Here is a 27,036-nt window from a genome sequence, read left to right as displayed (position 1 = left end):
CCAGATAATCAGCTATTTTGATAACTGATTTATCATTTCACACATTTAATAAGAAAAAATGAATAATGTTTCCTGATTTCAGCTACTCACAGGTGAGAATTTGCTGCTTTTGTGTCAGTAAAACAAATTTTGAACTGTTGGTAATTTTTCACTATTTTGATATTTAAAAGAAAACAAAATGAATTGGTAGTTGCAGTTGTGCAATGATTAAAGTTACAGCATTAAATAAAACTGAATTCATGACAACAGAGTTGATAAAATTGTATTTCTTTATTAGCATCAGGGATGTACAGTTAACAGCTAGGGAACAAGACAGATCTGCATTAACTTGACACCACTATATTGTTCCACTTTCACACTCATGCATATTTGGGTTTTAGCAAACTGACAAGATCAGACCCCCCACATCTTATCAGTTTCATGGAGTGAGTAAAGTTCATTATTGTTAGGAGCTAGATTTAGGTTAAGGGCACACAGCTTGAGTGAAGTAAAAGGAGGTATCTGTAACAGGAAAGGATGGACCCAAAAAAACTGTTATGCTACAAGCAGCAGTTACAGTAAGTGAGGTTTTGTAAACAGTGAACGGCAATAAGGCAGCTGGTTACACTACAGACAGGAAGTGATAAAACTCAGGTCATGGCACAAAGATCTACTGCTGCAGGTCTGGAAAGGACATACATGCAGTCACGAACACAGTTGACAGGTGTTTGGGGAGTGCACTAGTGTTAAATCCCACACAAATACATAACACAAAACTTGACTATCAACATCACACTTTATGATGTGGCTCAAAGTACTTCACTATCGACCCACGTTTCAACTCTGCGCCATGCAAATACAACACAACAGGCCTAGCCATAATACAGTGTCAGACATTATGAAGCTGAAATCACAAGGAGCTGGTGAGTATCAGAGGCACACATAGGAATGTTCATCCATGTACTCTGAGGTGAATACAGACAGACTGAAGCAAGATTGTCCGTCATTAACGGGTTAAGATTGGCGAGCAAAGACCGCAAAAAGGGACGTGTGCCAGTGGCTGCATATCTGCTTCAAAGTGGCTTGGAAGGATTTATTGCAGGATAGGAATTGTGGTTAAATCCAGCAACAGCAGCTAAACTTAATTTTCCCTTCCAACAGTTTCCATTGTTGCTGAATGTTTCCACAGGATAGGAAGACTCAGGACTATGAATCCATCTCCATCAGAGACACAAGAACACTTAAAAGGAACAGCTGGACGATTCGACATTAATGAGCTGCTTCGCTTTGTTGCCGAGATGTAGATAAGAAGATTGATAGCACTCCTATGTGAATGAGTGGTATCAATCTACTCATCGACCTCTACCCAAAATGTCAAACTTTTCCTTTAAAAGAACCAGCGTGTAGGATTTAGTGGCATCTGGTGGTGAGGTTGGAGATTGCAACTAACTGAATGCCCTCACCCCTCCCTTTCAAGCATGTAGGAGAACCTACAGTGGCCACGAAACTCACATAAAACACGAGCGGCTCTCCCTAGAGCCAGTGTTTGTTTGTTCTGGGTTAGTGCAGAAACGTGAAGGGTGGGCTGACTTATTTTTTAGGTTAGTAAAAGTTTGGATCAGCCGGGGGAAGGATTTGCAAAGCTACAAAATTTGTACTCATTGGGCCTGATTTACTAAAGGTTTGCGGTGTGACAACCTGATTTAAGATGTTCTCCGCACTGGCTGTTCGGCCAGCTAACTTATGGGTTGTCAAAATATCAGGGCAAGATGGCGTTCCACCTAAGAAAATGTAAGCAAATTGCAGTATTTCTGTGATAAATTGATGTTGATGTTTTGTCATAAATATAAATAAAAATACAAAGAAATCTGGTTGTTTATTTATTGACTATCCTAACCCTAACTGCACTTGCAGGAGTTCGTCCATCTGACTGGCCCAACCTAGCGTTTTTCCCCAACCCACATTCTTGCGAAGACCCACCTAAATCTGCCTCTGATTGGCTAGTACTCTGTCCCTTCATTGGTTAGGCTGGTTAGGTTTAGGCATGAGGAGTGAGATGGTTAGGGTGAAAATATGGGTCAATCAGAAGCAGTGTAGCGGTGGGTCTTTGTAGAACACAGGATGGAAAAATAATGACATGGCATTTCCACGGAAGAGGGCCCGCTCCCTATGTAGATCTAAAGGGCTCATTCTAAGCCAACAAAACAATACATTTCTTATTTTCAGGTGATTATACACTAATGAAAACATATTTATGAATATTATATTATATTTCTTCCTTTTGATTCCATTAAATCTTACACACTGGTCCATTTAGAGAAAAGTGAAGTTTCCTCTCCTAAATTCATACACACACTGAGAAGGTGCACAGAGTGAGGCTCAAAGTTGCACAGAGGCTTTCATTCAGTCACCTGCTAATCAAGCCCCTGTGATTGGCTGAGCAGTGGTTTATTCCCCGCCCACACAGAGCTTCAACTGGTGCTCTCTCTGTCTGTCGCACTCCCTCACCTGCCCACCTGCTACTTTAAGAAGGAATTAAGTTTGCGCTCGATGTTGACGAAGGAGTCGTCACCAAGGTAGTCGATCTGGCCCGCTTCCCAGCGCTTCTTCCTCTCCTCTGATGAAATCTGAGGACGAGGAGCAGGAGCAGGGGGAGCCGAATGCTCTCTCATATCCTCATGAAGCTTAACCTGCATGACAGAGAAAGAATGAATGAATCATTAAAAGATGGTTGCAGAACAATCCTTTATATGGTCTGCTTTCACCAAGTTCAGCCATGCTCAGCTTCACTCTGCTGGGATTTCCTCACAATGGAGGAATTTTGCACATGTGATCCTTGCAGGCATTTTTTGTCAGAGAAGTCAGAGTATCACAAGACATTTTGCAACACATTTACAGCAGATAAGATTTGATAATGTTTGTCAAATGATGTAAGCAGCTTATGGTAACATTATTAAAAAGAAAAGCTTGGCTTCCTATATTTAATGTACACTCAAGTCACTACCAATCAACTCATAATGGCTCTAGTGAGTAGGAAACACATTAACAGAGAGTGCATGACTAAGAATAAAAAATAAAGACCCCCTAAAGCCATCCTATAAAACAACAAAGTACTTGAGTGCTTTTGAGTAATAATTTGTGCCTGATATGTTTTTTCCACCCAAAAGTACAACGACCTTACTAGAAATTCTTAAAATTATTTTCCACATCACACTTATGTAAGCTGCATCCTGGACCACAATTGGTTTCCAGTTGCTATGTCACAAAATCTTGCTCATATGTGCTGTACATATCCTAAACTTAAATATTAGGTGAGCAGATTTGCAAATACATCATTCTACATCATTTGTTATGTATGAAGTAACACACATAACACATTTTCAGTGGAGCAGGACATTAAATATTTTTTGTTTTCAAGTTTAAAGGAAAGTATGTATGAAGTATGGAATCTAATGTACAGCATTTGATCATTGCCTTTTTCCAGCATCATTTGATACACAGAAAAAAAAATTAATGTGACCCTGAGCCTGTGGAAAACTTTCTCTGTCTGTAGAAACTTGTGACACAAGATGACACAGCGTTGAGTAATTGAGCAAAGCAGCAGGTTTTCCAGGATTTCTTGTACCATCTGCTCATCTATCTTTTGTCTTTTTCTTCTTTGACTAATTCAGAACATTGACTCACTATTACAAAAGACAACATGGCAACTTCCTGCCACTCTGTGAAGCACTGAACAGTTGTTCAGCCCGTGTCTTTCATTGACGACAGAACGCTTTTCATAATGTCTTGACACCACTGAGGAGACGGGCTATACCAGCGGGCAACAAAAACGACTTTTGGCAACAGACGGGAGGCTGAGGAATGTGGAACCAATCAACTTTTGCTTGTTACTGTGAGACAACTTAAACTGGGCAGCTTTTTATCTTGAGCTGAAGAGGGAGCTTCGATATATAGCACTCTCACCACTCTGGAATTGCAAACCATGATAGACTCCCACACTTTTAAAAAATGTGCTAGTGAAAGGTTCAACAAGCTATTAAAGGTTTCCACACAGTCAGGACATGACGATTGTGCAACATGATGCAATAGATAAACTACTGACCACACACATTCACAGCCATACCAGTATATCTTTTCACATGATCAGTCACACTACAGCCACACCTTAAATTAAACACTCTTCTTTCACACACACAGAAGTGACATACATCCTCGTTTGCCTCCACAAAGCCGCTGTGGAAGGGAGTGTCCCCGTAGGCCCGCTGCAGCAGAGGCATCACAGATTTGCTGTACAACTGCCACCACATGAGCAGGTAGTCCGGGTGCAGATGGCACTGGTCAGGGGACACGGAGTGACCTTTGACCTCGCCCCTCTGAGAATCGTAGGAGTAGCTCCATGGCTTCGCCTTGCCAAGGAAGTGCACCACTTTGGCTTCATGGCCGTACCTGTGAAGATACAGCATCAAAAGAGAACATGGGATGGGAGGATGGAAAAACGTGAAGGATTTAAAGCAGAATTACTCTTGTATTCTTAACTTATCAAGAAAGCTTAACATGATATCAACATCCTGATTTATTGTTACAGCAACATGTAATTTCTCTGTCTTATGGTGTTAGGGGATGATTCAGGTTTATTAAAACTTGCATCTTAGTTTTATAGCTTTGGCAATAATTCAATCATTTCAATCACATCAGTTATGATAACGTAGCGAGTGTCACATGAGGAAAAACATGAGCAGTCTTATCAGCCAAAATGATCTTTCATCACCCCAAAAAACTAGTGTACTATCTATACTTTGTTTAAAATCTGTGAGTTTCTGTCCCTGTCTGACTTTTTTATAGCCACATTTACAAGTCTTAGCAGTTACTTTGGTGAGTACAATATTATCAACAGTATCAACAGTAAATCTCCAAAAATAAGATCCAAGTTGACATATCTGGATTTCACCATTAATAAGAAAAGTAAATTAGGAAAATACAGCGTGATTCATTGCACTGAACTAAAAATCTACACAGAAGGACACAGAGACAGAAGTGCATGTTGCTCCTCTATTTTGCTGGTTGTGGAAAAATGTGTGACATGCTTGCGGCTTCTTGTAATTTAACACCCACCCACTTCCACACACACAGACACACACACACACAGATACACACAGATACACACAGACACACACACAGACAGACAGATACACAACCTCTGAATTGACCTTTGATAAGCTTTATACCTCTTTGCACACAAACACACTTAAGTTTCACAGAGGAAACGACAGAATTGGGGAAACATGGAAGTGAAGAAACCCTAAATGTGTAGTTGTGTGTGTGTGTGTGTGTGTGTGTGTGTGTGTGTGTGTGTGTGTGTGTGTGTGTGTGTGTGTGTGTGTGTGTGTCTGTGTGTGTGTGTGTGTGTGTGTTTACTGACTGTTTGAAAGCTGGCAGATAGGAATAGATGGCGATACTGCTGAGGTTGTAGATGAAGGGGAGGTGTTTAGATATGTCTGCCGTCGCCCAAGTGTTAAAGAAACTGTTGAGAACCCCCTGATCTCCACCTGCAGATGTGGACAAACACACACAGAAAAAATAATACTTAGATGTGAAACCAACTTCTGGCAAAAGCAGGGCAAGATAAGAGAAAGCTAGGAGCCCCTAGACCCACAACCAGGAGTGCAATAGTCATGTGAGAATTACTCTGGGCCATCAAAGACAAGAAAACAAGCTGATCAGTTCTTCATTCATTACATATTTTAATCCTAGTACTTATTTAGTAACATTATCTTATCTGACACACACACACGCTGTACTATACATTCCTGCAGGCTGTGTTCTTTATCACATGTATAAATAGAAATTGAAAAAAGTGTTGACAATGCTGCGAGAGGATGCTGCATACAGTGAATGACATTGTATGGTGAAATCTATGCCCTCCCTCACTCATATATGGCATTTGGTGAGTGTTAACGGCAGGCTGCAAAGGGCAGGATTGAGCTGGCAGGCAGCGTGAGGACAAGGTTAGGCCAAGTGAGGGTTAAGAGTAGGATATCTACAGTGTGTATGTGTGTGTGTGTGTGTGTGTGTGTGTGTGTGTGTGGAGAGAGGGCAGCTACAGGAACCTCTGTGTATCAATTCAATGATGTAGCGACAGTACAATATAGGTTTAATCTTTGGTGTCAGCCACAGTGGAAATGCTTTTGGCCGTTTGGTATTTGGCTCAAGTTGATATCTAAAAAAAAGAGGCGTAAATTCCTATGTACTGTTACTTCAACTGAATTCTGTTCAGTTAAATCAGTTCAAGTCAAATTTAGTGAAGCATTATTAACAATTTGTCTTTTTTATTGGTCAATAAATTGAAAGTACTACATTATTTTACATGTTTTCTGTCAAACTTCATTTTTTATTCTGCAAGGTGTAAGAGTCATAATTGGCAACTTCACTTTGTGTGTGTGTGTGTGTGTGTGTGTGTGTGTGTGTGTGTGTGTGTGTGTGTGTGTGTGTGTGTGTGTGTGTGTGTGTGTGTGTGTGTGTGTGTGTGTTGGCTGAAAATAGTTTTGCAATAAGAACATGACATTAAAAAAAAGTATGTTTGAGAGTGTTGTTGCATTAGTAGACAGAGACAGGCTCTAACACTCAATCATGTTGGTTGCTGCTTGTTTATGTAGAGTCCTTTACACACAAATTGCTCAAATGTGGATTTTCATGCCTCAGACAAGTGATATTAAACCAAACCTTCATGATTCAGAAATGCAAAATATCCCTTCAGAAACCTGTGGCTGAGCTCATACAGACTGTACCCATGATTTTAGTGTTCTTAATACCTCCAGACTCTCAGCTATCAGTATCAGTCTCGTCATACACATGAAACTTTGCATTTTGGTGTTAGGCCCTCTAATTTGACTCGAAGTTGAATTACGCTCTCCCCTCTAATAATGAAAAGAAGAGAGGAGAAAAAGAAAGAGTGTAATTCAGGCCTCACCATCGAAGCTGCCGTTTTCAGCGCAGAACGTGAGCAGCTTCTCGTGCGTTTCATTGGACGGTATGAAAACAAACACCCCGGAGTTGAAACAGTCTGGCCAACCAGGATCCGGCGCTGCAGATAACTCCTCCCTCTCAAAGAGCTCATCTATATTTGACAGTACCTGAATACATTTAAATAAAATTACTTATTTACACAAAATTATGGAATTTCTTTTATCAATATTTCCACAAGAAGACATTTAATGCAAAAACGTATCAGAAAAATATGCATTTAAGAGTTTAAATTGTGCATCTGAAATCTTAACGCTGCATGAATATTTAAGAAGAGGAAGTCAAACAGAGCGTTCCTGAATTTATTCAATATTTAATTACAATTACCTCACAGTTACTCCACTAACATTTTCTCTTCTTTTCTTTCTCTTTTTCAACAAAAAATGGAAAATAGGAACACACGCAAAGAAAATCTGACACAAAACATATTCAAAGCTTCTCAACTATATTGTGATTTTTCCTTGTTTCGTTTCTCACCAGTGTGTCTGCGTCCATGAACACACACTTGCTGTATTGTGTGAGCGTCCAGCAGTGCAGCTTTGTGAAGGTTACTCCCAGATCAGGACGTTTCATCATGGACAGATGAGCCGTATCACCGGAGTCCAGGACATTGACGACACACACCTCATCGAAAATGGAGCGCAGTGCATCTCTGCAACACACACACAGTATGATTAGTGTGCACATTAAATCTATCATTTGTGTTTTGAGGGGAGAGAGAGAGAGAGAGAGAGAGAGAGAGAGAGAGAGAGAGAGAGAGAGAGAGAGAGAGAGACATAATGACAGCTGAAGAACTTGGAAGTGTTACCTGCAAGGGTCTGCAACATGAGGTCCTACAAGGGCGACGAGTTTCTTGGTTGTGTTGTGGTCTCGTAACGACTGGCCGAGAACCATCGCTCCTTTGGCGTAGCTGTCGGTGGTGGCCAATGTTACATAAGCCTGGTCTGCTTGGAGAAACACACACAGACACACAATGATCAGCCATGATAATGATTTTTATCATATTAGTGTTATCACTCTTTTTGTCCTGCTTCCATTTATATGCCTCTCTTTTTTTAGCATTTCATTGATTAATTAATAATTAATACCTGGCAGCTCAATCAATCAATAAAATAATGGTTAGTTGCAGCCATAATTAATCCAATTAACTGTAAAACTGACGAAACTAAGGACGTGCAAGGATCAAACATCCAGCAGATGGGCCGGTGTTTTCCATCTCTCCAGCTCACTGCTTTTGTTGTTGGGCTTATCTTCTGCGCTATAGTGTTAAAGTAATGGATGACTTATTAATCATGCTGGTGATAAAGAGATAAACAAATTGGCACCAGTTATGTAAATATAGAATTTTTCTGCATGACTGTTTCAGCTTTCTTTGCACATTTATATTTATTTACATTTGTTATTTAAGTGAAACTAGAAATTGTAAGAAAGCAGTCAACAATCAATCAAGTATCTACTACCAAGCTACAAGAAAATACATATTTTTTCTACTTTTTCTCTTCAACAAGCATTGATTTATTACGTTCGACATGTTTCCCATATGCACTGTACAAGCAGCCTAGGCCCCGACCCATACTGGATTTGAGGCCAACATCGTTATATCAGACAATAATCTTATATATACAGAATGAGAGCATAAATACATGAACACATTTTTTGAAAAGATCCCTGAAACACTTGTGACAAAGATATGCAATGCAGGCAGGATATTTTACCCTTTTAACAATTACTGTATGTAACATTTACTTGGAAAATGTATGTAATGTCATAATTTACTCTAAATTTAAAAAAAAACAGAACATAAAAAAAATATATTTTTTAACTTGAATTAAGAAAAACGATCTATACATAATATACATATATAGGTAGATATAGATATATAGATATATCTTTAAATATATAGATAGATATAGATATACCGGTAGATGATATTGATATATCTGTGAAAAGCCAATATCAGCTGATAATATTGGCTCATCAATATATCGGTCAGGCTCCACTGCTAAAAGTATGTCCCATTCAGCTGCAGCCCTACTGTGTAAAGTGTGTTGGTTTAGGGTTTGGTGCAATTGCCTGTCTGATAAGTGCCTCATGCACACATTAACATAAAAAAGGGGGGGGGGGTCTTACTGTGTTGCTGATTGATTGAAAGTGGGCCTGAAGCCAGCAAATAGTATTCATCAAGCTGAATGTATGCGTTGTTTTGGTGAGGTGTGGGTGGGGGGGGCGTCTGGGAAACCTGATCGATGAGTGTGAGAGTGTTGCACGGTTGCTAGGGTCTGCTTCAAGGAACTATAACTTACCTACTTGCCTATCTACACAGAGTAAGGCCTATCTTGCCCTCAGGGCCATACAGGAAACATGTGCTGTGTTCCCACAGAGTGACTGTAAGTATCTACAGTACACATCAGGGTCTGACAAACACTTTATAATATGAGTACAGATATTCAGGAGTAACACATCCACTTTTAACTATTAGTGTGAGGCTGTAATCTAATGTATAAATATAAAGAGTCAATTCTTTAAAAGTCTACAATGGGTTCATTTAAATATTACTGAAATATATTGTTGTATTCAAGTAAAAGTCATAGAGAACACATATAAAGTGCCCCTTTTCCAAATACATCATTGTGTAATAAAGCATTTTTTAGTTTGTATGATGCTTGAAATATACACTGTTGTATATGTGTCTAACTCGTCAATGTTGGCAATCCTTTATCATACAGTAACTTTCTTCTAGTGATTGGTACTTTCTATCTGCTAACCACACAACCAGTAATACGCCATATAAGGTCTGACAACAACACCCTTTTATAGTATACAGAGGGAAAAAAAGAAAAACTTCAAGGTTACACACTGCAGCGCACGTCCGCACTGGTGAAACAACTGTGTCAAATCAGAGACAACAACACTAACCCAGGAAGTTAATCACACTTTCTTTAGAAATAAAAGAGTAGAAGAGGGACGGGAAAAGTTTGAATCAAAGTACTTTACATGAACTACAGTTGAGGAGCACTTTATATTAACTTTTTATAGAAGGGTGTTAAAACTTTATTTAAGATTTATTTTCTTCCAACTTAATGCTAAATGTTTCTGAATGTAGGTTTCTTTGATTTTTGGGATGATGAATATTGTTGTGTGTGTGTGTGTGTGTGTGTGTGTGTGTGTGTGTGTGTGTGTGTGTGTGTGTGTGTGTGTGTGTGTGTAAGTAAAGCTACAGCAATATGAATTTATCTTTTTTTCCCCCCTCAATTAAATTTAGGCAGGAAAACGAACACTGTCATGTCTGCATGTTAAATATGAAGCAATAGCCAGAGCAACAACTGGTTTTACAGGCCAAGGTAAGCGCACCGCCTGCAATTCACATGGAGAAATCAGCAAAGTTGGTGATGCAATGTGAGCAATTTCCACTCGCCCACTTCGTGTCACAATCCACACTTCCACTTTGACTTAACTCTACATATTAGACCTCAGAAGGGCACCAGTATATCCACTGGGCCGTGGCATCAACCAGTATCAGCTCAGATATACCGGTATCAGTGTAGGCTATGTGTTACATGAGATTGAGAGTGATGACACAAGCAAGTTTACTTTTCAACTGTAAAATGTAAAGATGAGACAACTAGTCTTAATCAATAAGCTGATTAAAAGAAAATGAATGTGCTTTTTTTAATATAACAGTAAATGTTTTATTCTTTTAGTTTTTTTTAAGGAAAAATGCCAATAATTTTCTTGTCGAAGCCTCTCAAAAGTGAGAATTTGAAGCTGTTATGTATCTTACATGATAGGAAAATATATATTTTGGGGTTTTGGACTGTTGATCCATCAAAAGAAGACAGTTGAATATGTCGGCTTGGGCTCTCAGAAGTTAGAATGGGCATTTTTCATTGCTTTCTGACAGTTTATAGGCAAAACTATAAATTGATGAGTCAATAATGAAAATAACTAGTAGGTTACTTCCTGCCCTAGAAAAAGTCTCACCCAGTGCATATCCTGGTCATTATAAGGCAATTTTGAGTAATCCTGTCTGTGCTGCGTTACATCACATATCAGATTGTTCTTCAAAGTTCAGTTCAGTGTTGGATAAAATGTTAGAGAGACAATCTGGGACAAATCTATTCACAGTATGTTATTTTAAAAGAAGATTAATGCATTTTTTTCTCAATATCATCCATTTGTTTGTACATTTTGAGTTGCTCAAGCTGCACAATGGTTTGCTTTGAAAACAGTGAGCGGAAGTGCAGCTGTTGATGCTCTTCAGCTTCACTTTGGTCCAAACCTTCGCAGCAGCTCATCAAATCAAACATATCGACCCCCTAAATAACCACAGCGTTGACAGCGATCATTGATTTAAAGTCACTGCATGCTCTCTGACCGTGTGAGAAGAGCACTGAGTGTCGTAGTATGTTTTTCTGCAGCGTTTCATAAATTCGCGATATTTCGGGATGACCAGTTCGCACAGACCCGGTCCGGTCCGGAAACGCACTGCCCGGTGTTGAGTGCACTGCGTCAGCTGCCAGTGTCGCCGGAGAGCCGGTGTCTTACCCGTCATGATGCTCTGAGGAGGGTCGGCCCGGGGGTCGGGGGTCCTGATGTGGCAGATGGAGGGTTTGCACTGCGAAGAGCACAGCTTCAGCAGCTGAGAGCAGTCCAACACAGGAATTAAGCCCCACATTTTCCGGGTCATGTGGTCAGTGACAGCTGACACGCCCCCTCCTTGCGTTACGGCGTCTACGTGGTAACCCTAGATTTGCGAAGCTCTCGCGAGATTAATTATTTCGACCAAAACCATGATCTTTCCCTAAACTTAACGAAGTGTTTTAGAGCCTAAACTCAACCAAACCTTAACCACAGCGTTGTCACATTATAAAACATAGCTTTTGGTGCAATGACAAACAACCCGCACAATAGAGAAACAATATATGTAAATCTCGCGAGAGTTTCACAGACGGGGTTACCATGTCGACACATCTGTTATATTTTCTCTCCTTTTCTCTTTTCAATAATTATTGTGATGGGCAAAATACATAGACACAGCAACAACAAAACAATACGGGACTGATCATTAACAAGTAAGTAACTGTTGAAATAGCACTTTTAAGAGGATATATTTAATTTTATATGGATTAAAACTAATAAACAAACACATTTAGGCCTTTTTCCCACTTAATGGCACCCAATGTGGGAAAAAAAAACCGTCTATGGTAGAACGTAATTGCTGACCCCTGATTTATAGTGTATGATTTGTAGTGTAGTGTAAATGCAAAAGTTGTAAAGGTAGTTTTTGTTGTTTTGTTTTTTTTGTGTATGTTTTTAATGTTTCCAATTATTACTCCTCCCACTGTCTGGCGCAATCTGGCTTTAGGGTTTGATGATTAAATACAAATTTGTTTAGGAACACGTCAGCATAAGATGTAAAAATGAATAACAGTAATGAATGAATAAGTGTATTGTATATTGTGTAAGTATATTACATTGATAATAAATGACTTTCAGTGCTTTGTGGATGTATTAGTAAGTGAGTTATATTTATTTAGTAAAATGCTCCATCTGAACAAGTATATATATATGAATAAAGGTCTTCAAGCTTAATTTCAGTTCAGGGCCTCTCTGTAGTCCGCAGTAGTGTGATGCTGGCCTGTATCATTTCTCTTTATAACGTGCATTAGTGGCAATTAGAGTATTGATACTTTGTAATCAACAAATTTGAAATCAATTGCACCACAAACTAACTGCTACACCCTGTACATCTGGGGCCCTGGGGCAGTTTTACTAGAGTAGAGTTTTGAATGCAGCACTTTTACTTGTTACAGGGGGTCTTTTGATTTTTTTTTTTTTTTACAATATGATATTGTTACTTAAGAGATAATGCATAAAGGATACTGAATACTTCCTTCACTTGCAACACATACACTGCAGGATATGCAGTAGAAGATGACTTGTCGTTAACAAAGATTACAAACTGGATATTGTGTAAATAAAAAAAGCCAGGTCTTTATTTACTGTCAGAAATGTCAGTTGAACATGTGTTGCCTCTGCTGCAGATTAAGCTGCAACATGTAAGCAACAGGATGACCTTCACTATAATGAGCTACTTTTATAGCAAAACAAGGAAGCTCCTTTGTATTCCAGCAGCTGAGTAGCTCAGCCTCAGGTGGCAGATCAAGCCAGCACTGCCTCTGAGTGGACATGACTTCACATTACAGCTGAGTGAAGTATCAAAGGCTCAACCAACCAAACATGGACATGCAGGCTGGTGTCGGGGTGGAGTTAAACATTCTTCATTTCAGTTTTAGCTACTACTACAGTAAAAATGAATAACATAAATAGAAGGGCTTTAAGGCTTCTAAAGATTAAACCCAACTTTTCACCTTTGCTTTTAACTTAAAAGAGGGTTGGGTTTTACTCTTAGGGCCTCTTCCTTGTTTTCCTTCCAATATTTTTCACATTTGGTCTCATAACTTCTAGATTTCCTAATTTAGGTTATTAAAAATTGTTAAAGCTCCAAATTAATCAACATTGGTCTGATGAACCTATAAAATCAAGGCCTTTAATTAAAATAATAATATCACCAGTCGCAGGAGAAGTAATATTATAATATTTTTAAGGTATGAGCACAAAAAGGCAGTTAATTTTAGTATCATAATAATTTACTCACATGTCATTGGAAACAAGAGTATAACAAGAGAAACTATACCTACATCAGTAATCCTCTACATACTCTAGTCCTTCTGTATGGTTTTAACCCTATTCACCTCCCTGCGCATGTGCTCTTAGGTGCCAGTGAATAATGCAGGAGGCTTATGAGAAAGTCGGACTGTTACACTTTTACACCAACAACTGATCCTGGCTCAGGGTCCGCAACCAAAGTTGTGATGGCTGGAGGTGAAGCGCTTGCCTGAGACCAGCAGTTAAGAGGAGAGAGTAACCGGAGAGCACTTTGGAGTCACAGAGTGAAACCAGGCTGATCAGGTGTCTGAGTAAGAAAAGACCTGAACGGGATACAGGAAGATGGAAACCTTGGGCCTTGAAAAACACAGATATGACTGTGTAGTGATCAGGTATGACAATCTCTTCTGCATGTGTGTCTGGGCAAAGAGGGAAACATTTCATGCTGTTCTGTGTCTTATTTCAGAGAGATTATAGGACTTTATGAAGAGTGGTAGAGGTGAGAAGAGAGGTTGACAGGTTAAAAAAATAGAAGAGAGGTTGACAGGTTAAACAAATAAAAGAGAAGGGGAGAAGAGAGGTTGACAGGTTAAAAAAGTAGAAGAGAAGGGGATGTGAGATAGAGAAAAGGGTTGGCACTAAAAGAAAGAAATGAAAAGCAGAATAAGTAAGAAAGGGGCCTCAAAGTAGCCCCCCAGCAAGCTTCTTTTCTACTTTGGACCAGCCCTCCTGATGCCTTAGCAGTGCTCTATAAACCCTTCAGCTAAATGTAAGCCCTTTTTGTTCATTTCTTACAGTTTCACAAGTTTACACATTTGGCAAACTCTAATATGGTAATGGAAAGATGCAGACTCTGTGTTTTCTGACCTAATCAGACAGGTCAAATGAGGTGGATTTAGGAGCAAGCATCATGAATGAAACTCAATGGAAACAGGCTGAATTAAACAAAAAGAGCATAGTCTACTACTTTTGTAAAGCGTTGCTGTGTGTTAAGTGCTGCAGTAAAGCGGCGCTGTTGTTGTGAAGTTGGGCAGTTTCATCCAAGTGCTGCAGTTGGCTCCGTGCCTCAGGTTACAGGGCATTGTTTAACAGAGAGGCAAGTTGTGCAGGCAAACACAGGCCTCATGTTTTAAACATGTTTGACAGAAATGCAAAATGTGATCCTGGTCTGTTTAAAAACCTATGAGAGAAGAAATAATGACAGCAGTAGAGAGTACTCCTTCCCAAAAATGCTATATTTGCAGCAAGATGGACAACACTGTAGGTGAGGATTTATTATTACTTATTAACTTATATGTTGTATATTTATCTATTTAAATGACCTGTTGGAAATTTCTGCCCTGAAGTTCTCCTCATTGGAAACGCACAGGTGCTATAACACTCTACTAATTAAATGTTTTAAAGGAAAAGTTAAATAAGAAGCTACAGCCAGGATAGCTATAGCTTACTTTAGTAGAAAGACTGGAAATGAGGAGAAGCAGCTAGGCTGGCACTGTTCGAATGGTTACCAAATCTGCTTATGGATCGCCCTTTCAACATCTGCGACATCTGCGGCATCCGTGGTTCGATTAGTTGCATGTCATATTCCTCTTTTTGCCCATTTTCTTTATTTTATTCCTATATCAACAATCAAATAAAGGTGATATTCCCCTCAAATAATCTTAATAAAAATCTGCATATAAACACTTCTAAAGCTCATTAGTTAACAAGTTATATATTTATTCAATCTGTGTAAAAAGGTGAAACTATGTAATTTTACGTACTAGCATATTTCCGTAACATCCTCACAGTCAGTGATTGGATTAATATATATGTAAATAGTATTATTATTAATATCATCAGCATAGTAATGAAAAGATGTCCAATGTCTGATGATGACACGTCCAAGGAGGAGCATGTATATTGTAAACAGGATGAAGCCGAGAACAGATTCTTGTGGAACACCACAGGTGAAAGGGAGTGATCTAGACCTGCATCCTCCCATTGACACATACTGAGTCATTCTGGAAAGGTAGGACTGAAACCACTTAAGTGCAGAGTGTGACAGTCCAGTGGTGGAGTGGAAGCACTCTATGTTACGAGAGAAGGGGACCCTGCATCTGTTGTCATCAGCAGGTCATTTACAACCCTAAACAGTGACAGAAATGTTTGTTTAAGGTGAACCTGAGGCTCACATTCAACCATGTTCTCCAACACCTTGGGCAGAAAAGGAATATTGGAGATAGGTCTGTAAATGTCAAGAACCTCTGAGTCCAGGGTGGGTTTCTTGAGGAGGGGGCAGACGACTGCAACCTGGAGGACAGATGAGAAACAGGGGAAGGGAAAGGTTGAAAGTTTGGTGTGACAGTTTATGAGCAATAACATGATGACACAGCTGAGGTGTTAAATGTTAACTAAATCAGTCTACGCCTGTCCCAGGGTCCAGTTAGGCCAAAGGTCGACTCCCTGTCTCTCCTGAGTGACTCCTCCTTGGAGAGATAACCAGAGCTCGAGTCTCTCCGGGATCCAGCTTCCTCTCTGCACCAGTCTGAAGCCTTGCAGAGCTCTGAAAGACGACAGAGCTGTACCCAGGCCAGCGGGATCTGCACTGAGAGGCTTTTAACCACCAACTTAAGGACAAGACTCACTGGAAACATAGAGGATCTTATATGAAGGTATCTGTCTGCCTTTCCTTTTATACTTAACGGAAAATCACTAACATCTCAGGGTATTTATGAGAAATCTGAGGCATGTAAATGTACCTGTATGTGTGTGAATAGTTTGTGTAAAGCTGTGAGTTCCAATACATAACCTGACACTGATTTAATCACATCAATCTTGTGGTTTCTGAGCTTTTAACAATTGTAAGTCTCCACAGCTACAGCAATGTATGTATGCAGCCACTCAAAATCGGCTTCTACTTTGTGCCCAGTGTGACACAGATCTGGTGTGTGTGTGTGTGTGTGTGTGTGTGTGTGTGTGTGTTTGTTTCAGGTAAAACCACAGAAGTGACTATGGAGAATTACATCACACAAATTTCTCGAGAGGGCCTGGAAGAACTCAGAGAAGCTTTTGACAAAATCGGTCAGTTTCACACCCGCTGGCACACACCTAACTTAACAAATTTATTGTACTGATGGGGATTCCAAGTTTTTACAACCAACCATAAAGTATAAGTCTTATGTAAGCGATTTTTATTGCTGGGATTGTGGGCTGTACGTACTTTGTGTCTGAGTTATTTCAGATTGCCAAATTGTATTTGTGAATGGGCAATATAATAATTACACAAAGAGGCTGAGATGAACACCTTTGGACTGCGTTAAATTTGGGAACACTTTATTTTACTGGTCCTATAGTTTCCTATAGTTTCTCCAAAGAAACTGATATTGTTATGGCCTGGACCAAGTGGCCACAACAAAAGGGAGACACACCATGGTAGACGTTTAACAAAACATATTTATTTAACCCAAAATGAAAAAAATGAATGAATGAATGAGAGAAGAATTAGACACACCCCAACACATAACCTCACAAGGGTGTTGCAATATGTAACTGTAAATTAATAGGTAGCTTCCCAGAGAGGACTAGGTAATTTGATACCACTCAGAGTGAAAATAGAGACATTTTTAATTGGTACATTTCCAATCAAGTTCATTCCAATTCATTTCTAGCAGTTGTTTCAACCTGAGAGTAGTGGTCCTTCCAAAGGGTTTAAAAACAAACGTGACAAGATGGTGTTGAAGGGATGAGATAGAAAATATATGGTGAACAACTTTCCCTAATTTCTGCCTTCTTCATGCATAAAAACAGGATACTTTTAACCTATTCAAGCCTGTTTTAATCATTATAACGAGACAATCCAAGATAACAGAATTACTCTTTGGCTGACAACTCGTGAATCATGTCATCACTGAGGTAATAATGTACTGAGGGCTCACAAGGAGACTTTCACAAAGAGAGTTTCATTTAAAGAGGTTGCAAGACAAAAAGCAAGTTAGTGCTCAGCAAGCCAGCTGAACATACAAAAATGTAAAAATTTATGACAAGTTATGACAAGATACAGATCTTGTAATAAGAAGATAATATGATCCTGTTTTATTATCTAAAATACTAAACATGAGTTCAGGAGTTCTGTAGACTAACAGTGTTGTACATCTTGTCCTCATTTCCCCTACACTAAACACCATGGTAACTATTAGTAAATCATTAGGAGATTAGAGACCTGTTCATAAAGCATTACCAAACTTTTGTTTGTCCTTGCTTTTATCATCTGTACCAATAAATATTCCTCTCATTAATTTCAAATTAATATTTGTGAAGCAAATTGACTCATTGTATCTGTGTTTGTGTTTCTTTCTGTGTCTGTTTGTGTTCAGATATTGATAAAAGCGGCTATGTGAGTGACTTTGAGCTTCAGGAGCTGTTCAGAGAGGCAAGTTTCTCCCTGCCGGGATACAGGGTGCGAGATATCCTAGAGACCTTCATCGCTGGAGACACCAACAAAGATGATAAGATCAGCTTTGACGAATTTGTTGGTGTAAGTTCTGATACAGATCATGAGCAGATATATGCATCTCTCTCACTGGCCATAGAGTAACACAGTTTGTTCATGTTCAGATCTATCAAGAGCTGAAGAGTAAGGAGTTCAGTGAGTCATTTAGAAAAATCATTTCAAGAAAAGATGGGATCCGCTCCTTTGGAGGAACGTCAAGAAAATCCAGCGAGGGAACGCAGCACTCCTACTCTGGTGCGTAGATGCATTTTTTGTGTTTGTTGCAAAAAATATTTTACAGTTATTGCATCCATGATATATGATACAATCATTTGCATAATTAGCTCCAGTTTGTGCCTCTCACATATTACTATTAGATTCCAGTAACAGAGCAATGGAGAAATAAATAAATGGTGATCTTAAAAAAACATCTTCTAACCCTCTACATGAAAAAAAAATTCTGTCTGTTGCAGAATAAACAAGATTTTTAACCCGTTTCGCAAGTTGCAGCTTCCCAACCTAAACAAAAATGGAAGCAACTTGTAAAAGGGGTTAAAAATCTTTGTTTCTCAAGTAGTGGACAGCATTTTCTTTTTTAAATCCTGATTGTTAGAAGAGTCTTTGAGGATTCTTGAAGTAACTCTCTGGGTTTTAAAAAGATCAATTTCAGAAAATTGGATGCTTAATTCTGTGACAAACAAACAAGACTGTGACTATTTTATAATCCAATGAATATTGTATATGATCAATATCAGTTTCTTTACATGTAGGACCTGGCATGTTTTCCAATGTGTTCAACCATACATTGTAGGGCTGCAACTAAAAATTAATTTATCGATTACTTTGTCTGTTAAGCCTCAGAAAATAGTGGAATTATTTCTCAGAGCCCATGATGAAGTCATTAGATTGTTTTGTTCAATGACCAGTCACAAATCTTCATTTTACTGTCATATAACGTTTGACTGGTTCTGTAAGACAAAGAAAAGCACCAAATCCTATATAGAATAGAAACTGGAATCAGAGAGTATTCAGCATTTTCAGCAGTTAATTTACTGAGCAAATTGATGTAGCTCTAATACATACTAATGTGTGTGTGTGTGTGTGTGTGTTTCTGTGTGTGTGTGTGTGTGTGTGTGTGTGTGTGTGTGTGTGTGTGTGTGTGTGTGTGTATGTGTGTGTGTTAGATGAGGAGAAGGTAGCATTTGTCAACTGGATCAACAAAGCCTTGGCGAAAGATCCACAGTGTCAACATCTTCTTCCCATGAATCCCGACGATGAAAGCCTCTTCGCTTCTATCCGTGATGGCATCCTCTTATGGTAACCCGCACATTTGTACTCACACACACACACACACACACACACACACACACACACACACACACACACACACACACACACACACACAGATATAAACGAGCACACGGTAAATGCATGTACAACCACTTTCATGCAGGTGCACATCCAAATCAGGAATATCCATGCAGTGTGTTTTATGTTTGCTGATAAGGTTAATAATGGTTGATAAGGTCTGATAGCAGTATCCTTGATCTATCTTTATTGATTTCAGTGATTATATCAGAATGTGGTTGGAATGACAAAGATCACCATAGTCATTTAAATGGCAACAAAGGTTAAAGTAATGATGGTGTGATCCTAGTTTATTGTATTTTTTATAGTTTCACATCTCTTTTATGACTGAAGCTTTTTTTTGCTTCAGTCTTTGTTCACTTTCCTTCCGCGTTAATGTTTCACCACATGATGGACATTCTGTAGTCTACATGTCACAGAGGCTCACAAAAAAGTGACAGCTCAGAGTTTTCACACTTCAAAACATGACATTTCAGCAAATAGCTCACAGAGTTACTCAGTGTTTCACCAGCTCCACTTTTTCATTGTCTTTCAGCAAAATGATCAACTTGTCTCAACCTGACACGATTGACGAAAGGGTCATCAACAGTGACACTAGCAAACTCACCACCTTCAAAAAGACAGTGAGTAGCTTAAGGGTGGAGCAGTAGGAGCGCTGTTGGGTCTTTGTGGTGATCACAGACTGTGCAGGTGCTCTCTGGATACTTCTGGTGTACTGCATTATTTCATCTTGTGAAGGATTCACTGGATGGGTGGAAAGGTCAAACATGTAAATTACAAGTCTCCTTCAAAATGAGGCGAAATTAACCCTCCTGTCGTCCTCCCGGGTCAAATTGACCCCATCTCTTTTGATTGTTCCTTCCTTCCTTCCTTCCTTCCTTCCTTCCTTCCTTCCTTCCTCACTTCCTTCCTTCCTCACCTCCTCCTTTCCTTCATCCCTTCCTTCTCTCCTTCCTTCCTTCCTCTTTTCCTCCATCCCTCCCTCCTTACTCCCCTCCTTCCTTCCTTCCTTCTTTCCTCCCTTCCTCCTCCCTTCTTTCCTTTCTTCCTCCCTTCCTTCTTTCCTTCCTTTCTTCCTTGACCTGAGGACAACGGGAGGGTTAAACTGCCTTTATTTTATACAGCAATATTTATTTAAAATGGCCCTCCCCAAACAGTGACACGCATTTTTAGTTCAATTAATTTTGTATTGTATTTTGTATATTGTTGTAATTTGTATCGTCAATTACGTCATTTTGGGTGAAAACAACTATTTCTTAGCCTAGCTTAGCATACAGAGTGGAAACAGGAGTATACAGCTAGCTTGGCTGTATACAGCTAGCTTGGCTGTTTCTGAATGTAACACAGCCTGCCTTCCAGCACCTCTAAAGTTCATCAGTTAATACAATATATCTCATTTGTTTAATCTGTGCTAAAGTATAAAAACAACAATTTGTGCTTTTACATGGGGTGCAGAACTATTTCTTGGACAGGATCTGTGAGTTGCTGGAGTCTTGTTGATGTTATATTGCCAGCACCAACAAAAACTCCAGGAATTGTCAATTTTACACGTTTTTGTGAGGATTAAACAACCGATTTATAACATGTCATGTTATTATAACTAAAGTATACAAGTTCTGGGAATGATGTGACTCATAATCTATTTTGTTTAATTTGGCAGTTATACATAAGATTATTGTAGCCCTGCTGAAATGCTAAGTATTCTCTGTAAGGTTGTCCAATAATTTCGGACTGTGAAAAAAGCCTGTGATTCATTAACTTTTTATTGCATATTTTTTTTGCCCTGTCTGTTTTATATCTCTGTGATCCTGTAATTGCCGTCTCACTGGAGGAATTTACAAAATAGTATGGTGTTTCAATTTGCTATTTATTTCTGAATGGTTTGACGTTCATCGATCCATCAATCTTCTAAAAGAGGCTAATATTGAGAGTTGCATTTTTCCTAATAATTCAGCCATTATGTGGAGGATTCAGGCCCCAGTGTTTGTTTTTGCTGAGCTCTTAATACACAGAAAATTAAGTTGTTTGGTGCAAAAATGCAATACTTAATTTATTTGTATTTGTAGGAGAATCTGGTCCTCGCCCTGAACTCAGCCTCCGCTATTGGCTGTACAGTGGTGAACATGGACGTCCATGATCTGATGGCTGGGAAACAACATCTGGTCCTGGGACTTTTCTGGCAGATTATCAAGGTTGGCCTCTTTGCTGATATAGAAATCAGCAAGCACGAAGGTCAGCATGCACACACACACACACACACACACACACACACACACACACACACACACTGTATGTAATCTATTACTCTGGTTGGAATGCAGTTAATTTTCAAAATTTTGATTAAAGCTGGGGTTTGTGCATATGGATGTTCTTCGTACGTAAAAGCAGCACAACAGTTACTGCAATATGCTCACACACCACTTCCTCTCAGGGCACGACAACCTTTAGTAAGCAATAAACGGTGAACAGCTCCACCTCTCACCTGTTTGAAGTCCGTCACGGAAGTAAAGAGTGTCTTGTCTACCTGCTTAAATCTGACTGGTATCATGTTTGACCTGGGAGCCGAGTTCACTTCAATTGAAAGTCTTTCACTCTGGCATTTCTCTCTCCTTCTGTAATTCATGCAGTTTCATCACATCCTATCCATCAGTATCATGTTGCCCTCTTAGCCTCCAAAATCTCTGTTTTGAAGACTCGCATACTGAATTTCTTCCTTTTTTGTCAGAGTATTTGATTTATTGATTATTACCTGGATCTAAAGAGATTTTCAACAAATATGACAAAAATACTTCTTAAATAAATTGCCTACCCTAGCTTTAAAGTTGAAGCTGAATTAACAGTGACAGCAACATCCTACACTCAAGGTCCACTTACTGAACTGTACTTAGTTAAGAAGCCTTTGATCATATCACACAGTCTTCATCAGCAGATGATCTGTGCTCATATTTCAACATACATGAAGAAGGTCTTTGACCGAAATGTTGTATGTTAAATTATCTTTATTGAGTAAGTGAAGACAGTGTGTGTGTGTGTGTGTGTGTCCTTTCTTTCTTTTATTCCACCTGTCACAAAAACTACTCTACTAGTGTGCAATAGTTCACGAGAAAGTTCTTTTTGTGTGGATGAAGGTCAAGAGTAAACTTTTAAGCTCTTCAAAAGAGTTGTTCACTGTAACAGCTACTAAAAGTTATTGAGTTCCAGCATCAAATTGTGATACAATAGTCATAAAATCAGTGATAGAACATTTTTTTATGTTCTCTTTCGCTTTCGAATATAGACGCTCACAAATTTTACTGCGCCAGTTTCAGAGGTCATTTAATCTCCTTCCTTCACTTGCATAAGTTTTCAGATGTATAGAGACCCTTTTTAGTGCAGAGGGTGAAAATAACAAGGGCATTGGGGGGAGAAATGGTGAGATTAGTGTTCACAGTAAACAGAGCGGAAGGAAGTGTGTTTGTTAGGGGGAAGGGAATAAACAACATAAATCTGTCACAGCTGTTTACTTTTATGTCATTTTGGTTGAATTTGTGTAATATAACGTCAGATTTAGAACAAGATATAATAGAAAGTTATTTACCAAGCCTAGTAAGCAGACTCTATTGCTGTTTTGTTTTACCTCATTCATTTATTCTGTTGACTTACTCAATAAATCAGATATATGTCCAGCAATTCAGAGGTCTGGAAGCAGGCCAGCAATGAAATTACATTTTTTTGTCTATTATTATTTATAAATCCTTTTACAAAGTTGAAAAGATAGATAGTAGATGTTCCCTTTTCTAAACATACAATGTGTCTGTTTGTTTTAGTGTATTGAATTTCCCCCCCAACACAATTAAATGTATTGGGAACCTCCAAATGTCAAACATCCAACCGTTTATCCTTAATGGAGAGTTTAACTATGACAAAGTCTGAAATTAATTTCTATTAAAAACTAACACTCGTTCTGTGTGTGTGTATGTGTGTGTGTGGGTGCACTTGTGTGTATTTAGGTCTGATTGCCCTCCTGAAAGATGGAGAAAGTCTGGCAGAACTAATGGCTAGCTCTCCTGAGGATTTGCTGCTCCGCTGGGTCAACTATCATCTACTGAACGCAGGAACAGAGTCGATCAGCAACTTCAGTGATGACATCAAGGTCACCTGAATAATACACACACACACACACACACACACACACACACACACACACACACACACACACACACACAGACTTCCAAGCAAACTTCCAGTTTGTAACCCCCCCATTCCTCTTTTTGGCACCTCTGTAGGACTCACGGCCATATTTCTACCTGTTGGACCAGATATCAGCTCAAGAAGAGGATGACTTCAATATGAAAATCAAAATCGACATGTCCGGCCTGCATGTGAGTGACAACTGTGAAATTACAGTGAGAAATTGATGAGTGACAAAATGGGAATGAGAAGCCAATAAATAAATGAAAGTTGCTGAAAAATGTGAATGGATGAGTATTTTTTTGAGGTAGATGTGATGATACATATTAAGTTCAACTTTAAAATCTTGCTATTTGCTGATCTTCTTACACTACCTGAAGTGAAAAAATTAATGACCTTCTATTTGAATTCTGGCATGATTATGTGTCTTTACTGTCTCTGTTGTTGTGTATGTGAAGGAGCCTGATTGGAATCAAAGGGCAGAGCTGATGCTGCAAGAGGCGGCCCGGCTGGACTGCAGACAGTTCGTTTCTCCTAAGGATGTCACGACTGGAAACAGCAAACTCAACTTGGCGTTTGTAGCTAACCTGTTCAACATGTACCCTGCTCTAAAGAATCAGACGAACGGCCTAGACGCTGGAGAAATAGAGAGTGAGAGCAAAAAGTTTTTGTCCAGCTCTATCATCACACAATCTTGAGGCTGATCATGCATTGAGGCTCATTTAAAAATGCTGACATAGCATATGTACCATGATATGACTCTGCCAGCAAATGATGTGATTGCAGTCCAATAAAAGTCCAAGAAAATACAGTATGCTATAGGTTATGGCAGCCATAAATCTGTATGCAGGTTAATAGCTGAGCTTCAGACATTCCTATCAGTTGAGGGCATAGAAACAGCTGGGAGGGAACGTCACTGTGTTTATCTTGTCTTCATGTCTTTACAGTCGAGACCAGAGAGGAGAAAACATTTCGCAACTGGATCAACTCTCTGGGCGCCTCTCCTCGTGTCAACCACATGTACTGGTATGTTATCAGTCAAACATTAATGAGATGAATTTATCAGGGGTCACTCAGTCACCTACTTATACTCTGGGGGCTGCACAGTATACTCAGTATTTAGGGTAGTAGAGAGAGGGTAGTAGCGTATTTAATCAGGCATGTACCATAAAAGTCTTATGCTTACTTTTACTTTCATAGTTTAATCTGTTCTTATGCATCACATGACCAAAGATATTATTATTATTACCATTATTATTATTTTTTATCATTATTTCTATTACAATTTCTCGTTCTGTTCACATATTTTCACAGCATCCATATCAGCCTCCCACTCTAAAACTGGACATTTACTTTTACAAATTAATGTTTTTTTTGTCTGTATATCTACACTACATGGTGCCAGCACTTGACACTTGACCAGTAATCTCCAAATTTTATAATCAATATCTTGGACATTGCTATAGCCAGCATTTTAAAATAGCTCAGATCAAGCATCCAAGTGTATCTTGTTGGGAAATACTGAATCCTATCCTATAATCATATATATTGGTGTTAGCCAGTAAAATATAAGTCTTAAAAACCCCTTAACAAGCACTCTGTTGAAAATGACATAAAATTGTTACCTTTTAGTTACAGCTCAAATACAGTCATGGTCTATATGTATAAGGTAACTCTAGGTTGCTTCCTCCTAACTAATTACTTCACACTTACACCATTAAAACTGCTTTCAAGTCAATATGATTTGGACAGCTGGGGTGCTAGTACAGCAAAAAAACTTGATCATCCTTTGACCCTTAACCTTGATTCTGGAACAGCGAGCAGGTCTAACCCAGCAGGTCTAAGAGGCCTTTTTGGTCGATAAGTAGTTAAGAGTTCACTGTAAGATTTTAAAATTGATTCTGAAAGAAACTGGTCAACAATGCAAAAAGGATAAAACTGGGGTGATGTGACAAGAGCAGCCGCCATTGGAAATAAACCCTCTCTGTAAACTACACCTGGGCTGCTAAAACATCAAATTCTCAGAGATGTGTCTGTGTTGTTATCTCAAATACACTGTGTGTGTGTGTGTGTGTGTGTGTGTGTGTGTGTGTGTGTGTGTGTGTGTGTGTGTGTGTGTGTGTGTGTGTGTTCGTTTTCTTCAGGGACCTGCGTGATGGTTTGGTGATTTTTCAGCTTTATGAGAAGGTCAAGGTGCCTGTCGCCTGGAAGAAAGTCAACAGGCCCCCTTATTCTGCCCTGTGGGCCAGTATGAAGAAGGTATAAACATACAACAGAAATGCAGCCCTGATATGCACATACACATTGTGAATGTAACACTGCTTTTCTTCATGTATACCAGCTGGAGAACTGCAACTATGCTGTGGAGCTGGGAAGAGATGTAGCTCACTTCTCTCTGGTCGGTGTTGGAGGAGAAAACTTGAACGAGGGCAATCGCGTACACACCCTGGCACTGGTCTGGCAGCTGATGAGGAGGTAGGTGCACCATCCAGCATTGGGTGTAGTGTATTGTTTAGGAAAGACAAATTGTCTACTTTCAATCTATATGAAGTTCTTGTCATGTTTTACTGTATTTGATTTCTTTTAATTAACACTTTGCTGAGCTGAAAATCCACTTTAACTGTGGTACAAGCTCCAAAGATGATCCTTTATTTCTCTCATGCTTACTCCTTCAGGTACACAGTGCTGGTTTTGTCAGATCTGGGTGATGGAGAAAAGGTTGGAGATCAAATCATCCTCAACTGGGTGAACACCACCCTGAGCCAGAAGCGCAAGGACACACAGATCACCAGCTTCAGGGTTCGTGTGTGTGTGTGTGTGTGTGTGTGTGTGTGTGTGAGAGAGAGAGAGCGAGAGAGAGCACAGGCATTATGTGTGTCTAATATTTGGCTGCATGCACGTTTGACCCTGTTTGACTGTGATCTTTACAGGACAGACTGATCAGCACCAGTCTGCCAGTTATTGACCTGATTGATGCCATCGCTCCCGGCACTATTAAGTGGGTCATGGTGAAGAGGGAAGCGAAAATGCAGGATGAAGATAAACTTAACAATGCCAAGTAAGAGTCCTGACCGGTTGATTCACATTTTATCACACACTTCATCTGGCTTAATAACAAATTCAATTCCTTTGTCCCACTTCCCCTCTTTCTTCCTTTTCCTCTTCTAGGTATGCAATCTCAATGGCCCGTAAGATCGGCGCTCGTGTCTACGCGCTGCCTGATGATTTGGTGGAGGTGAATCCCAAGATGGTGCTGACAGTGTTCGCCTGCCTCATGGGCCACGGGATGAAAAAGATCAGCCGCTGAACCAGACATGAACAAAACACCTGAGAACTATCAACATTTCTGCTTTTTGTGT

The 27,036-nt window shown here is 39.4% G+C and overlaps 2 protein-coding genes across 2 annotated transcripts; one reads left to right on the top strand and one right to left on the bottom strand.

The window, feature by feature from the left end:
• Nucleotides 1–1,863: 1,863 nt before the first annotated feature.
• LOC128375189 (glycogenin-1-like) lies at nt 1,864–11,686 on the bottom strand. The gene is made up of 7 exons (XM_053335474.1): nt 11,545–11,686; nt 7,808–7,943; nt 7,477–7,651; nt 6,947–7,109; nt 5,399–5,525; nt 4,188–4,425; nt 1,864–2,669 (listed from the first exon to the last, which is right to left on the bottom strand). Exons 1-7 carry the CDS (start codon nt 11,684–11,686, stop codon nt 2,499–2,501), a joined length of 1,152 nt encoding a protein of 383 aa, XP_053191449.1. The 3' UTR covers nt 1,864–2,498.
• Nucleotides 11,687–16,661: 4,975 nt separating this feature from the next.
• On the top strand, nt 16,662–26,996 carry LOC128375942 (plastin-1-like). Its single transcript, XM_053336366.1, has 15 exons — nt 16,662–16,731; nt 18,024–18,184; nt 18,265–18,394; nt 19,324–19,456; nt 20,043–20,130; nt 21,574–21,739; nt 23,497–23,639; nt 23,773–23,868; nt 24,136–24,328; nt 24,625–24,703; nt 25,822–25,936; nt 26,019–26,152; nt 26,353–26,476; nt 26,608–26,735; nt 26,846–26,996. The coding sequence occupies exons 1-15, from the start codon at nt 16,662–16,664 to the stop codon at nt 26,982–26,984; spliced, it is 1,899 nt and encodes a 632-aa protein (XP_053192341.1). The 3' UTR covers nt 26,985–26,996.
• Nucleotides 26,997–27,036: the final 40 nt, after the last annotated feature.

Source organism: Scomber japonicus, chromosome 16 (genome assembly GCF_027409825.1).
Source record: "Scomber japonicus isolate fScoJap1 chromosome 16, fScoJap1.pri, whole genome shotgun sequence".
Classification (NCBI taxonomy): Eukaryota; Metazoa; Chordata; class Actinopteri; order Scombriformes; family Scombridae; genus Scomber; species Scomber japonicus.
This window is presented reverse-complemented; position numbering and strand designations above follow the sequence as displayed.